The 12,459-nt window shown below is 44.2% G+C and overlaps 1 protein-coding gene across 4 annotated transcripts in view; it reads right to left on the bottom strand.

The window, feature by feature from the left end:
• Positions 1-2,708: 2,708 nt before the first annotated feature.
• The window catches only part of EWSR1 (EWS RNA binding protein 1), a 40,896-nt gene continuing 31,145 nt past the window's right edge, over positions 2,709-12,459 (bottom strand). For 2 of the 4 annotated variants that reach the window (XM_039504781.1, XM_039504782.1), the window contains exons 11-17: positions 12,219-12,337; positions 10,532-10,661; positions 9,942-10,064; positions 7,278-7,437; positions 6,267-6,364; positions 4,198-4,450; positions 2,709-3,109 (exon numbers count right to left, since the gene is read on the bottom strand). In XM_039504781.1, the coding sequence (XP_039360715.1) occupies positions 3,070-3,109; positions 4,198-4,450; positions 6,267-6,364; positions 7,278-7,437; positions 9,942-10,064; positions 10,532-10,661; positions 12,219-12,337 (923 nt within the window). In that variant the 3' untranslated portion in view covers positions 2,709-3,069. Of the gene's footprint in view, positions 3,110-4,197; positions 4,451-6,266; positions 6,365-7,277; positions 7,438-9,941; positions 10,065-10,531; positions 10,662-12,215; positions 12,338-12,459 lie in introns of those variants that run through there. The other 2 variants (XR_005589495.1, XM_039504783.1) reach the window with 2 other exon arrangements.

Genomic DNA, 12,459 nt, shown 5'->3' with positions numbered 1-12,459 from the left:
GAGAATGAGAATTAGTTTAAGGCCTTGTTTTTCTTTAAGGTTATGGCAGTGAGTGCACTGTTGGGGTATGTGCGTTGCCCCCAGGCACCGGACATATTGGGAATGTCCATCTAAAATTGAGATTGCCTCCCAACAGGAGAGGCAACATTTCAAGCCAGGAGATCCAGGCATTCTGAAGGAAACTATCCCCTAGAGCAGGGGTCGGCAACCTTTCAGAAGCGGTGTGCCGCGTCTTCATTTATTCACTCTGATTTAAGGCTTTGCGTGCCAGTAATACATTTTAACGTTTTTAGAAGGTCTCTTTCTATAAATCTATAATATATAACTAAACTATTGTTGTATGTAAAGTAAATACGTTTTTTAAAATGTTTAAGAAGCTTCATTTAAAATTAAATTAAAATGCAGAGCCCCCGAACCGGTGGCCAGGACGTGGGCAGCATGAGTGCCACTGAAAATCAGCTTGTGTGCCACCTTGGGCACGTGTGCCATAGGTTGCTTACCCCTGATCTAGAGGGCTGAAATTATAAAGAAAGATTTAAAGAAAAAAAGAGGAGAAAAAGGGGGTCTTAAACTAATCTGTTATATACCGATACTCCTAACACGAATTCTGAGGTAAATTACGTGGAAGCACTGCTGAAGCTCTGAGTTGGACCAAGGGCAGTTGAGAAAGAACATGGGGCTGAGGGTTGGCCGCACAATGCTAGTTAACTGCTACCGCAGGTGAGAGATGGGGAGAGCGCACGTGCGGCCCAGCTAGGAACTGCTGTTGAAATTCTCTGACTAGAGGCGCACTGCCTAGAGGCTCCTAAAGTGGAGCACCCCCAGGGACATCCTTCAAAGAAAGAGTTAAACTGTTGCAAAAACTTTAAGAGGTTTTCAAGCATTAAGGTGTCTGATTTCACCTCTTTTGGAGCATGAAACACTTGGACACGTCTACAGACGCATCTACTGCACAGCCAGCTTGGATGTAAACCTGCCGCGCTCCAGCATGCTGTGCACTGTCTATGTCAATCCTGCTGCTTCACACTCTAAGCTCCCTAGTGTGCACTGACATGCTGCAGTTTGAACATTAACACGCAGCAGCAGGGTCCACAGCGGAGCAGTAGAGATTCGCAATCCATCTTGCTGTGCAGTAAGTGCTCATGGAGATGCCGTAGAAGTTCTTTATCTGAGTGAAGTTTTGAATGTCCCAGAACCAGCACGTTTCCCTCCCTGAAGAAAACTGCTCACTGTCTTTTGCCCCTCAAGCAGGAAGACTACATGGGCGCACTACAGCACTTTCACAACCATATGCATTAACTCACTTGGCGATGGTATAACAGCAAGACTAGCTCGGTTACTTTATCACAATTATAAGGTTTATGTAGGGATCAGCACACACACACACACACTCACACACTCTCCTCCCCCCCAACCCCGAGGGAAACAAAGAGCTACCACGAACAGTCTGAGGTAAGGAAATCTCTCATTGGACAACTGGTAAATCCTGATTTTAATTAAGTCACCTCAATTAAAACTCCCCCTCTGCAAACTGAGATGGGATTTTTAGTCACCATAAATAGTTGTGGTTTCAGTTCTAGCTCTAATAGAAACAGCTCTGTCCAGCAGCAAAGCACCCAACTATCCCCAGGCTGGACTCTGGCGGAGTTAGAAGAAAGTGTCACTTACACAAACTTGTTAGAGCACCTGTATTCTCCCTTAGATGCTTGCCTGGCACATAGGAACACATACAGGGCCTGGCACTAATCAGGTGCTTGTGCTATGCAACATGCTCTTTGATGTCTCCACCAGCACTGACTCCTACTTTCCTGCACTGCATTTCCCAACAGAAATGGCATTCTGGCAATGAGTAGGGTGTACACTGAAGAATCCCTAGGAGTGTAAGTTGGTTGTTGTTTTGCTTGTAGCCTATTGTGACATTTGAGCCTGCATGTTTTGTTTTATCGATGTCACAGGCACATGGTACAGAAGACCAGGCTGAAACCCTTGCAATTATTCAATTGGTTGTGTTATAAATTAGTTACAATGGAGACTGAATAGTGTTTCCTGTTCAGAGCCTGTATTCACAGGGCATCTGCTGTTTGTGTGATAACCTTGCTTGAACTTTCAAACCACACTGCCTGTATTACTTTCAGAGGAAGATTTATTACTCAAGATTTCATTTACCCTTCAAGTTCATATAGTCCTACATTTCTACTTACTGGGCTGCCTTGTGCTGAGTGTTTTCAACAGCGCACTGGCTCCTTAGCTGCACTCAGATACCAAGATGGTGGGCATGGTATACATGAAATAAAAACACTACCAGAGAGAACTTAAATGTTCATCTGCTATTTACAAAAAGTCTAGTCATGATATACCCAGCAATACATCTTTATTTACAGCCAGGATGCAATTCTGAAGTCCAATGTCTCATTTGAAATGGTGTGGTCAATTCCATCCTCTGAATGCAATAAGCCACACTTTACAGTTTAAGATTAAGGTGCCTGCTCTGCCTTGCCAAATACACTTCAGGATTGGTTCAGTCTTTTCATGGTAGATTTCAATCCCTGCTCCCTCCATACAATGCAACATTCAATATCAAAGGATTACAAGCCATATAATACATACAAGTCATGAGTGAAACTCACTGCTTCTTCTGCAGAGCCCACAGAGCTGGAGTTCGCGATGTAGAGATGTTCAGCGTGCTGTCGCATAGAGGCTGAGAAGTATTAAGTTTATAAACACTTGGAATTTTATTTTAAAAAAACATCACAACCATTAACATTGTTACAGTTAGTTCTCCTCCTGGTTTTGCAAACAATGATACTGAGCATGCTCACAACAATGTTTTCTCATTGGTTTAATTTTAGTTAAACAACCATTTTGTTTAAAAGGAAAAAAATAACTCAGCACACTACCATTTAACTTGGTTTTAATGTTTCTCCACAAATGGTGAAAAATACTAAAGTACAGACAAGGAATAATCATAATGTTGTGGCCAACATTATAAATATGGAATTATAAATTTAAAACATTTTCTGGTTTAAAAAATAAATCTGGTAGTAAATGCAGCTCTGCAGGTTTCTGCCTCTAGTAGGGCCGGTCTCTCCGCTCCTGACGATGTTCACCCCTACAAAAAGGAAAAAGCTTGTTTGGTTATAGCTCATAGGACACGCCCACAATCTTGCTGTTCCATCAGATGGAAGAGGAAAATGATAAAAGGTTTAGAAAATCTGACTTACAAGGAAAAGTTTAAAAAACTGGGCATGTTTAGTCTTTGGAAAAAAAGGCTAAGGGGACAGTCTTCAAAAGTGTTAAGGGCGGTTATAAAGAGGACTGTGATCAATTGTTCTCCAAGTACAAGAAGGTAGGACAAGAAGTAATGGGCTTCATCTGCAGCACAGGAAGATTTAGATTAGATATTAGGAAAAAAAATTTAACTCAAGCACTAGAATAGGATTCCAAAAGGAGGCTGTGCATCCTCACCACTGGAGGTTTTTGTGCAATCCCCACCATTGGATTAGACAAACATCTGTCGGGGATGATCTAGGGTTTACTTGGTCCTGCCTCAGCACAGGAGGTTGGACTAGATAAGCTCTTGAGGTCCCTTCCAGCCTGACATTTCTAGGATTCTATGCACACTCCTAGCACAAGAGGAGGCTATCACAATTTTCATTATTCAGTGTTTGTTCCTGTCCCCATCAAGTTTCTGATCAAGAGTTACTAGTTTTCTAAGCTTTATTTCTCCACTTACCTTTGGATCACATCAGATCTTGTTTCATTCCCCACCTCCACCCCAAAACCTATTTGAAGTTGTAAAATCATCCTAGCCCAGTGGTCCCCAAACTTTTTACCTCTCCCTCCTCCTCCCCCCCAAGCTGGGGCTGGGAGGAGGGCTGCATCTCCAGGAAGGGGGATGCAGACAGGGGTAAGGCGGTTGAGGGTGGGGCCACAGCTGGGAGCAGAGCCAAGGCCAGCAGCCATAAGCCCTGGGCATGGGGTTGGCAGCTGGGGCCCCGAGCACAGGGCTGGGAGCCAGAACCAGAAGCGGGGCTGGGTGGTGCTCCCTCCTGGCCCCCCATGGGGACTGGCCGGGGCTCCAGTAGCCCTCCCGCCCCCCTGCAAATATTCCTCCCCGCCCCCCTAGGGGGTGCACCCCACAGTTCAGGGACCTCTGTCCTAGCCTACTGCCAGGTTCTTTAGTTCTCTCCTACATACTTGTCCATTTTTCCTGGTCCTCCACGCCTGCCGCCTCTGCCTCCCATTTGCTCCATGAGAGGCCCAGGTGGGCCCCCAGGTCCTCCGCGTCTTCCTCCTCCAAATCCACCTCGATCCATACCCCGGCCTCCTCTGAATCCGCCTCTGTCTCCACCTCGTCCACCTCTGAACATTCCACCAGGGCCACCACGATCCATGAGGCCTCCTCTTCCTCCTCTCATGCCACCAGGGCCACCTCTGCCACGATCTCCACCTGGTAAAGAAAAATGTCACCATGTACATTTGAAACCAGGCTCTCTAAGGTGAAAACATGCCTGCTCTAAACAGACTTTCAGGACTGAAAACTTAGCCCTTTCACATTAAATCATCTCTAACTTTCCTCCAGACCCGACACAAGAGGAAGCAGTAAAAGATGTGTGCATGGAGCTTTGAGACAGAGGGTGTCTTACGGCCTGGCAATGGAACCATGAAGAGGGCAGCCACCCCAATCACAGGTCAGGAAACCCACTTTTCACTCTAACCAAAATTGCTGGCCCTTGTCACAGACATGAATGCTGGCAGCACTGCACAAGCTGGAGGAACAAAGCAGAGATGCCCAGGAAGCAACATGAGGCCGCTTTCTGGGCTGGAGACAGCCACTGGTGGCTAATGCCACACTGCATGAACTGCATGTTTCCAGAAGTGCCACTGAAAATGTGCTACCCTGAAATCCACTGGGGAAGCCTGAGGGGCAAATGGCTGATTTAGAGGCCATTTTGGCTCGGAGCCACATCCAGTGACAGTGTGATAGGGCAGGTCTACAGTAGAAACGCTACATTGGTGCAGTTGCGCCGCTATAGCATGTCTAGTGAAGTTGCTCTATGCCAAAGGGAGAGCGCTCTTCCTTCGGCATTACTCCATCTCTGCGAGAGGCGGAAGCTATGTTGGCGGGCGAGCGTCTCCTGTCAACACAGTGCCAGTGTGGACAGCGTTTAGGTCACTGTAACTTGCGTCAAGTCTTTCACACCCCTCAGCAACGCAAATTAAATCAACTCAAGCGGTAGTGTAGACCTGCCTGTAAGAAACTGGATTGCTGCAGATAGATGCAAGGAAAGAGTCACAGTTATAGCGGGTAAGTGAGGGCACGTCATCTCAGGCAGAGCAGAACCATAAACTGCTGCCTCTACAGCTCCAAGAGAGTATTATTTATCCAGTAATTATCCATGTCTAGCGATCAGTCGCTGAGAACACTGTATAAGCAACGTCAATCACATACGCAAAGGAGGTGGTTCATCTTAAGTACTCATCTCATAGAATCATAGAACTTAAGATCAGAAGGGACCATTATGATCATCTAGTCTGACCTCCCGCAAGATGCAGGCCACAAAAGCTGACCCACCCACTCCTGAAATAATTCTCTCCCTTGACTCAGCTGTTGAAGTCCCCAAATCCTGATTTAAAGACTTCAAGTAGCAGATACTCTTTCAGCAAGCGACCCCTGCCCCATGCTGTGGAGGAAGGCGAAAAACCTCCAGGGCCACTGCCAATCTACCCTGGAGGAAAATTCCTCCCCGACCCCAAATATGGCGATCAGCTGAACCCCGAGCATGCGGGCAAGACTCTCCAGCCAGACACTGAGGAAAAAGACTTTCAATATCCCAACATTGACCCTCGGTACTAATTACCAGTGGTGGCACGTTATTGACCTATTGACTAAATCACGTTATCCTATCAAACCATTCCCTCCATAAACTTATCAAGCTTAATCTTAAAGCCAGAGAGGTCCTTCGCCCCCACTGTTTCCCTCGGTAGGCTGTTCCAGAATTTCACTCCCCTGATGGTTAGAAACCTTCGTCTAATTTCAAGCCTAAACTTCCCGACTGCCAATTTATATCCATTTGTTCTCGTGTCCACATTAGTACTGAGCTGAAATAATTCCTCTCCCTCCCTGGTATTTATCCCTCTGATATATTTAAAGAGAGCAATCATATCTCCTCTCAACCTTCTTTTGGTTAAGGAAAACAAACCGAGCTCTCCCATGCTCTGGGAATAACCTGAGTTCTTTCCTAAAAGCTGTGTCACATACATACCTGGAGGTGGGAAGGGAGGTGGAAGAAAGCCTTCTGGTTTAGGAGCCTTGCATTGATTACACTCTGTTCTCCAGGCAAAGTTCTGGTTTCCACATCCCCTAGACAGAACCATCAGTTAGTGAAGACTTTTAAAAAAAACCCAACAGTATCAGAGGGGGAGCCATGTTAGTCTGGAACTGTAAAAAGCGACAAAGAGTCCTGTGGCACCTTATAGACTATAGTCTGTTGGTCTATAAGGTGCCACTGGACTCTGTCGCTTAAAAAAAAACAAACAGTTATTTTTATCAGGCAGAGTAAATCTGAGAGACAAGATTCAAAGATCTACCTTAACTTTTAATGGCTATGTAACTGATCTAGGAGAGGAGGCTGGTCCTAGTACAGAATGGGAGACAAATGTAAGGATTTTATTCTCAACTTTGATATGGAGTCTGTAAATGAGCAAGCCTGTATTTCTCCATCTTCAGGGTTTGTGACGACTAACTAGTTAGTATCTGCACCACACTTCTGGGTAACAACACCCTTTTTATCTCCTGGTCTGCCTTGCCAGTACAAAAGAATGGCAATGTATCATTATACCGAATGATGTGGCTGCTCCAAGTACGCTCCTCTTTGAGGCAGGGACTGTTTTGTTTTTTTTGGTGCTTGTACAGCACCTAGCACAATGGCACTACTGCAATACATATAAATAATACCACTATCGCTAATATGGGAGAAGTGTTAAATTGGCAAGGACTGTATGTAATCACTAATGCATCTGTGCTTAGTCCAAGTTCTCAACTGCAGTAAATTCAACAGCTTATTTTTGAAAATTTGAACTGTACCAGAAGTTCTGGCCCCAAATGAGCCATTTCCTAACTGACAAGTACCCAGGCACTGGGCTGCGACATTCTGCAGGAGATGAAAGCTGAGTGGGCTACAGTGCCAGGTATCATGTAAGGAAGAAGGCACCTGGGTTTACAAGCAAGACTACAGGGCACAAAGATCAGCATAGTTGGTAAAGCAAACACTTACGGGTTGGGGCACTGCCAGTCTCCAGCTCGGTGCTGGACATTCCCTCCAGAAGGGTTTCCTCTAGAACCCCGTGGTCCTCTTGGGGGGAAGCCTCCCCTGTCTCCACCTCTGCCTCCCATACGGCCCATTGGACCACCAGAACCACCAGGACCCCCTGGGCCTAAAGGAAGAAGTCAGTTAATTCCAATGCAGACACTGGTCACCTCCCCAACTTAGGGTGTTGCTCGGCAACGTTCCCTCTAATTTTTTACATCCATGTGCAGAATGAGTTTTGTTATGTGCAGCACCAATATCAAGGTAATGTGCAGATGTGCGCCACCGCCCACCAGTACAAACAAAAAGCCTAGATTTTTTTTTTTTTAAGTTATAGGTATGGAAAAAGAAAGAATATTAAACAAGGCATAATTAACAAGGTGCACTGCTTAAGATGTTTATTTAGTATGAAATCAGATAAAAAAGAAAATTGACACAGATGGCTGTATTACACTGAAATAGGACAGAGAAGACAGTAGACTCTTTATGTGACTGATTGTGTTCTCACAATGTGGGGCACCACTGCTGTGGACCCACCCAGGCTCAGTTATAGCCCATGCTATCTTAGGATAGGAGCCGATTAAGTATTCCTTGGAGTGGAGTATATGCATTTTATCATCCTTTCTAACAACTCAAGCTAGTAAACACACCAAAATATGGCATATTGAAAACAGCTATATAGATAAAACAAAGACATAGTCATTAAGTGAAAGCATAAAAAAATATGTGCTAGGGGCCCAATTTAATAACCTACTCCCATAGACCACTAAATCTTCAGGAAAAGCTGGTCTCAAAAAATAAAGCATCTGCCAAAACACTAGCATGCTACAGACTTCTGCAGTCCACAAAATTATACCTCTTGCATGCATATTATCTGCACACATAGTTCAGCTTTAAGATGCTAAACAAATCTATGCGTCAACTAGAAATAGTCATGCTCGCCTTGCAAATATTAATACAGTATTTTCTGATACTGGAAAGGAGAGTAAAAGGCATTCACTCAGGCTTATACAATTTCTATAGGATGTCAACTCTTAATTTGATTAATACTTCACACACATAGAACAGTAAAAATAAGCAATAATAAAGCAACACAGACAGCAAACAAGCCACAAACAAGTGACAACACTGAAAATACAATGGGAAATAAAACATCAAGTGGTTGGCTGTTAGGGGTTTTTAAATGAGTGTTTAGCAGGGCCCACGCTGTGTAAGTGAAACAGAGCCCTGTAGAAACAGGCAAAATTCTCCCCTAATTTGTCCATGTCACCAACTCAAACACTCAGAGTAGGCTCATTAAGTTTACAAGCCCAGCCTTAAGTAAATGGAGCACATTAACACATAGCTTCAGAGTTTGCAGACAGATCTCTTCAAGTAATTTGCAAATAAAGTCTTCATCCTACAAAACACCTAGCACCAAGTGCTTGCTACTTATGAGTCAAAGAGTACTCTGAAGAGCCAGAACTATACCAGATAGCACAGATCTGGCCTTAATGGTTTCCAATCTCTCTCACCAAACAAATTCTAAAACTTGTCTGGGGGCCTGTCTCCTGGACACTTCAGCCTCAAGCTGGGGCTGGGACATGACAGGTTAGAAAATACAAGAGCGATACTGCAAATCAAACTTTAAAGCTATTTTGATAGTACATGTTCCCAGACAAAGCTAAATCCAAACATTTTAAGCAGCTAGTGGAGGTACTGTTAATTTTAGGAATTAGAGTAATTAACCTATGTACCAGACAAGCAATTCCTAAATACCAACCAATGCAGAAGCTAAGCATAAATAATACATTGTCACTTTTGTGATTATAGAAATAGTTATTGAATGTGATTTTTAATGAGAGTTTTGGGGAGGAGATGATTTGTTTGGATTCTTTTTAAAAAACAAACCAGTTACTGCAGTTATTCTCCAGCCAGAACTAATCATCTATGGGGATCTCCTTTTTGGAGGAATAAATGCACTTGTCATATATAAAGCACATCTCAAATCCTGTTTCTACTTTTTCTATTCAGTTGGCTTGACTTGTGTACAAAATTCAGGTATAATCAGTGGTAAAATAATGAAAATGAAGCTAAATACATTTGATGATTGTATCTATGCACTAGTTTTTTACATTAAAAAGGAAGAGACAAAATGCATATATTTGTAAATGGCACACATGACATGGGGTAATCTTTAACACAGTGCAACAAATATGATTTTTAAAAAGTGACATTAAGTTAAATCTTTCTTATTGGTATTGTGGGGTTTTGTCTTTCCCATCTCTCGTCCACAGCCCAGCTGGGGCTGCCTGGGAGAAACTCGCTTGTCCAGTCTCTCCTGGGTGCGCAGCCCAGCTGGGGCTGCCTGGGAGAGTTGGACCAGAGTTGAGACTCATGTCTCCCCTCCACCTCACTTATTCCCCCCACCAGCTCACCTTCTCCACGTTCTCTCTCTGCAGGGTCAGGAGGCATCTAATTTGTGGAGCCATGCCTGCGCAACTCCACTAATTAGACGCCCGGCCCCTCATTCCCTCAGGCGCGCACCTTAGAAGGAACTATGCTGTTTGGTGTACGCTACACCCCTGCTGCTCTGCACAATAAGGTTCCGGGGGAATTCAGCTCATTCATACAGACTCTGGCCAACATTACCTCCACGCAGCGGGGGAGGCAATCCACGTGATTCACGTGGGGGCATCCCACCCCTCATGCTGTTCATTGGTGCCTTCTTCCGAGTGAGAGAAACTTTGAGTTTGCTCCCCTGGAAATCTTTTCCTGGAAAAAACACAGAAAAGTGTGGCTTGCTTACATGGTCACAAACTTCCACTACTGGAGGGGAAATAGGGCTTGGGTACCCATGTACATGCATCCTACAGGATACACCTCTTCGTAGTCACTGATCCAAGGGAAAGGTGTCCTTATATCAAGTGTTGGGGGGTGGGTGGGAATTCCACCTCTGACCTCTAGAACCAAAGAAACTCTACACAGAATTGCCCAGACCAGATGGAAGTTAACGCACTAGAGAGTGGGCTCATCTCATCTGGTTTGACTAAAACCAGAAAGTTTTCCAGGTAAAGTCTTTCCAAGTAAGATCTGCTTTACCATGTATGTATGTATGATCTGCCTGTGTAGAGGACATAAACCCCCACTTTTCTATCCTCTGAATTAGCCAAATACTTAGCTATGAAATAAACCCCAGTCAAAACTATGCTCAGAGTCATGAGTTAATTCCAGTCACTTGCCATCAAACCACTCTACTGCTGCTTTGGCAGTTGATGGGTCATCATAGGACACTGTGGCATCTCCTTTTGGCTTTCCAGTTTCTTTGTCAAGATAGAAGTTTATCATAGGTTGCCCAGTCCTCTTGTTCATCTAGCAGGAGAATAAAATCACTTTACAATTCATTGCACTGCAATTTAAACAGATTCCCAATATATCCTTCTCCACTACTCTTAAAATCATCCCCAATTCCTCTGAGTTAGAGGTCAAATACTCCATTTCAATGGTACAGTTAGATGTATCAGGAAGAAGCAAATCCACACAGATCTCCCCCAATCCCACTTAGAGGATGTGACTAATCCCCTATCTCACCTAGAGGGCACAACTACAGTAGAATTCAGAAATCTGATACGGACATTGAAGGACAAGTCCTAAAAGGCTCTTTTGGAATACAACTCTGCAGGTTACTTCAGGGGTTCTCAGCCTGCCGGGTTGGGACCATGCTGCTATACAGGAGAAGGACCGGCCTAGAATACACTGGGTGGGGGTGTCCCAATATGGAAAAGGCTGAGAATCACAGCTCTATTTCCATCCCACTCTACTAGTTGGTGAGACAGTTACTGCTCCACACTCCAGCAGTCCTGTATAGAATCATAGGTTTGGAAGGAACCTCGTTGTGGTCATCTAAGTCCCCTGCACTCATGGCAGGACTAAGTATTATCTAGACCATCCCTGACAGGTGTTTGTCTAATCTGCTCTTAAAAATTTCCAGTGATGGAGACTCCACAACCTTCCTAGGCAATTTATTCCAGTGCTTAGCCACCCTGACAGTTAGGAAGTTTTTCCTGATGTCCATTCTAAACCACCCTTGCTGCAATTTAAGCCCATTGCTTCTTGTCCTACTCTCAGAGGTTAAGGAGTACAATTTTTTCCCTTCTCCTTGTAACAACTTTTATATACTTGAAAACTGTTGTCTCCCCTCAGTTTTCTCTTCTCCAACTAAACAAAACCATTTTTTTCAGTCTTCGATCATAGGTCATGTTTTTTAGACCTTTAATCATCTTTGTTGCTTTTCTCTGGACTTTCTCCAATTTGTCCACATCTTTCCTGAAATACAGCACCCAGAACTGAACACCATACTCCAGTTGAGGCCTAATCAGTGCTGAGTAGAGCAGAAGAAGAATTTCTCATGTCTTGCTTACAACACTCCTGCTATACATCCCAGAATGATGTTCGCTTTTTTTTGCAATAGTCTTACACTGTTGACTCAAGTTAGCTTGTGATCCCTTTCTGAAGTACTCCTTCCTAGGCAGTCACTTCCCATTTTGTATGTGTGCAACTGACAGCTCCTTCATAAATAGAGTACTTTACATTTGTCTTTATTAAATTTCATCCTATTTACTTCAGACCATTTCTCCAGTTAGTCCAAATCATATCTTCCAAAGCAATTGCAAACCCTCCCAGTTTGGTATCGTCCGCAAACTTTACAAGTGTGCTCTCTATGCCATTATCTAAATCATTGATGAGGATAATGAACAGAACCAGACCCAGAACTGATCCCTCCGGGACCCCACTCGATAGGTCCTTCCACCTTGACTGTGAACAACTGATAACTCCTCTCTGGGAACAATTTTCCAACCAGTTATGCACTCACCTTACAGTAGCTCCCCCTAGGTTGCATTTCCCATGCATACCCATGTTGTCACCCACCTTGACAACACCACATTGTTTGAAGAAGTCTGCCAGCTCCTCCAGGGTCACACTGTCACTCAGTCCCTGTACATAAACTGAACTGTTGTCTGAGTCGTCATCTGGGTCTACAGGTGGGCCTAAGGAGATCAAATTCACAGAAGTATCGTTATACCATGTGATCACAAAAGATAATGAAGGACAGAGTTCAGTTTTGTCTGGTCAACTTTAGTGATAATCTCCTAAATGGATTGCTACCTCT

This window comes from Mauremys reevesii, linkage group 18, assembly GCF_016161935.1.
Source record: "Mauremys reevesii isolate NIE-2019 linkage group 18, ASM1616193v1, whole genome shotgun sequence".
NCBI classification, from domain to species: Eukaryota; Metazoa; Chordata; order Testudines; family Geoemydidae; genus Mauremys; species Mauremys reevesii.
Note: the sequence above shows the minus strand (reverse complement) of the source record. Positions and strands in the feature narration are given on the sequence as shown.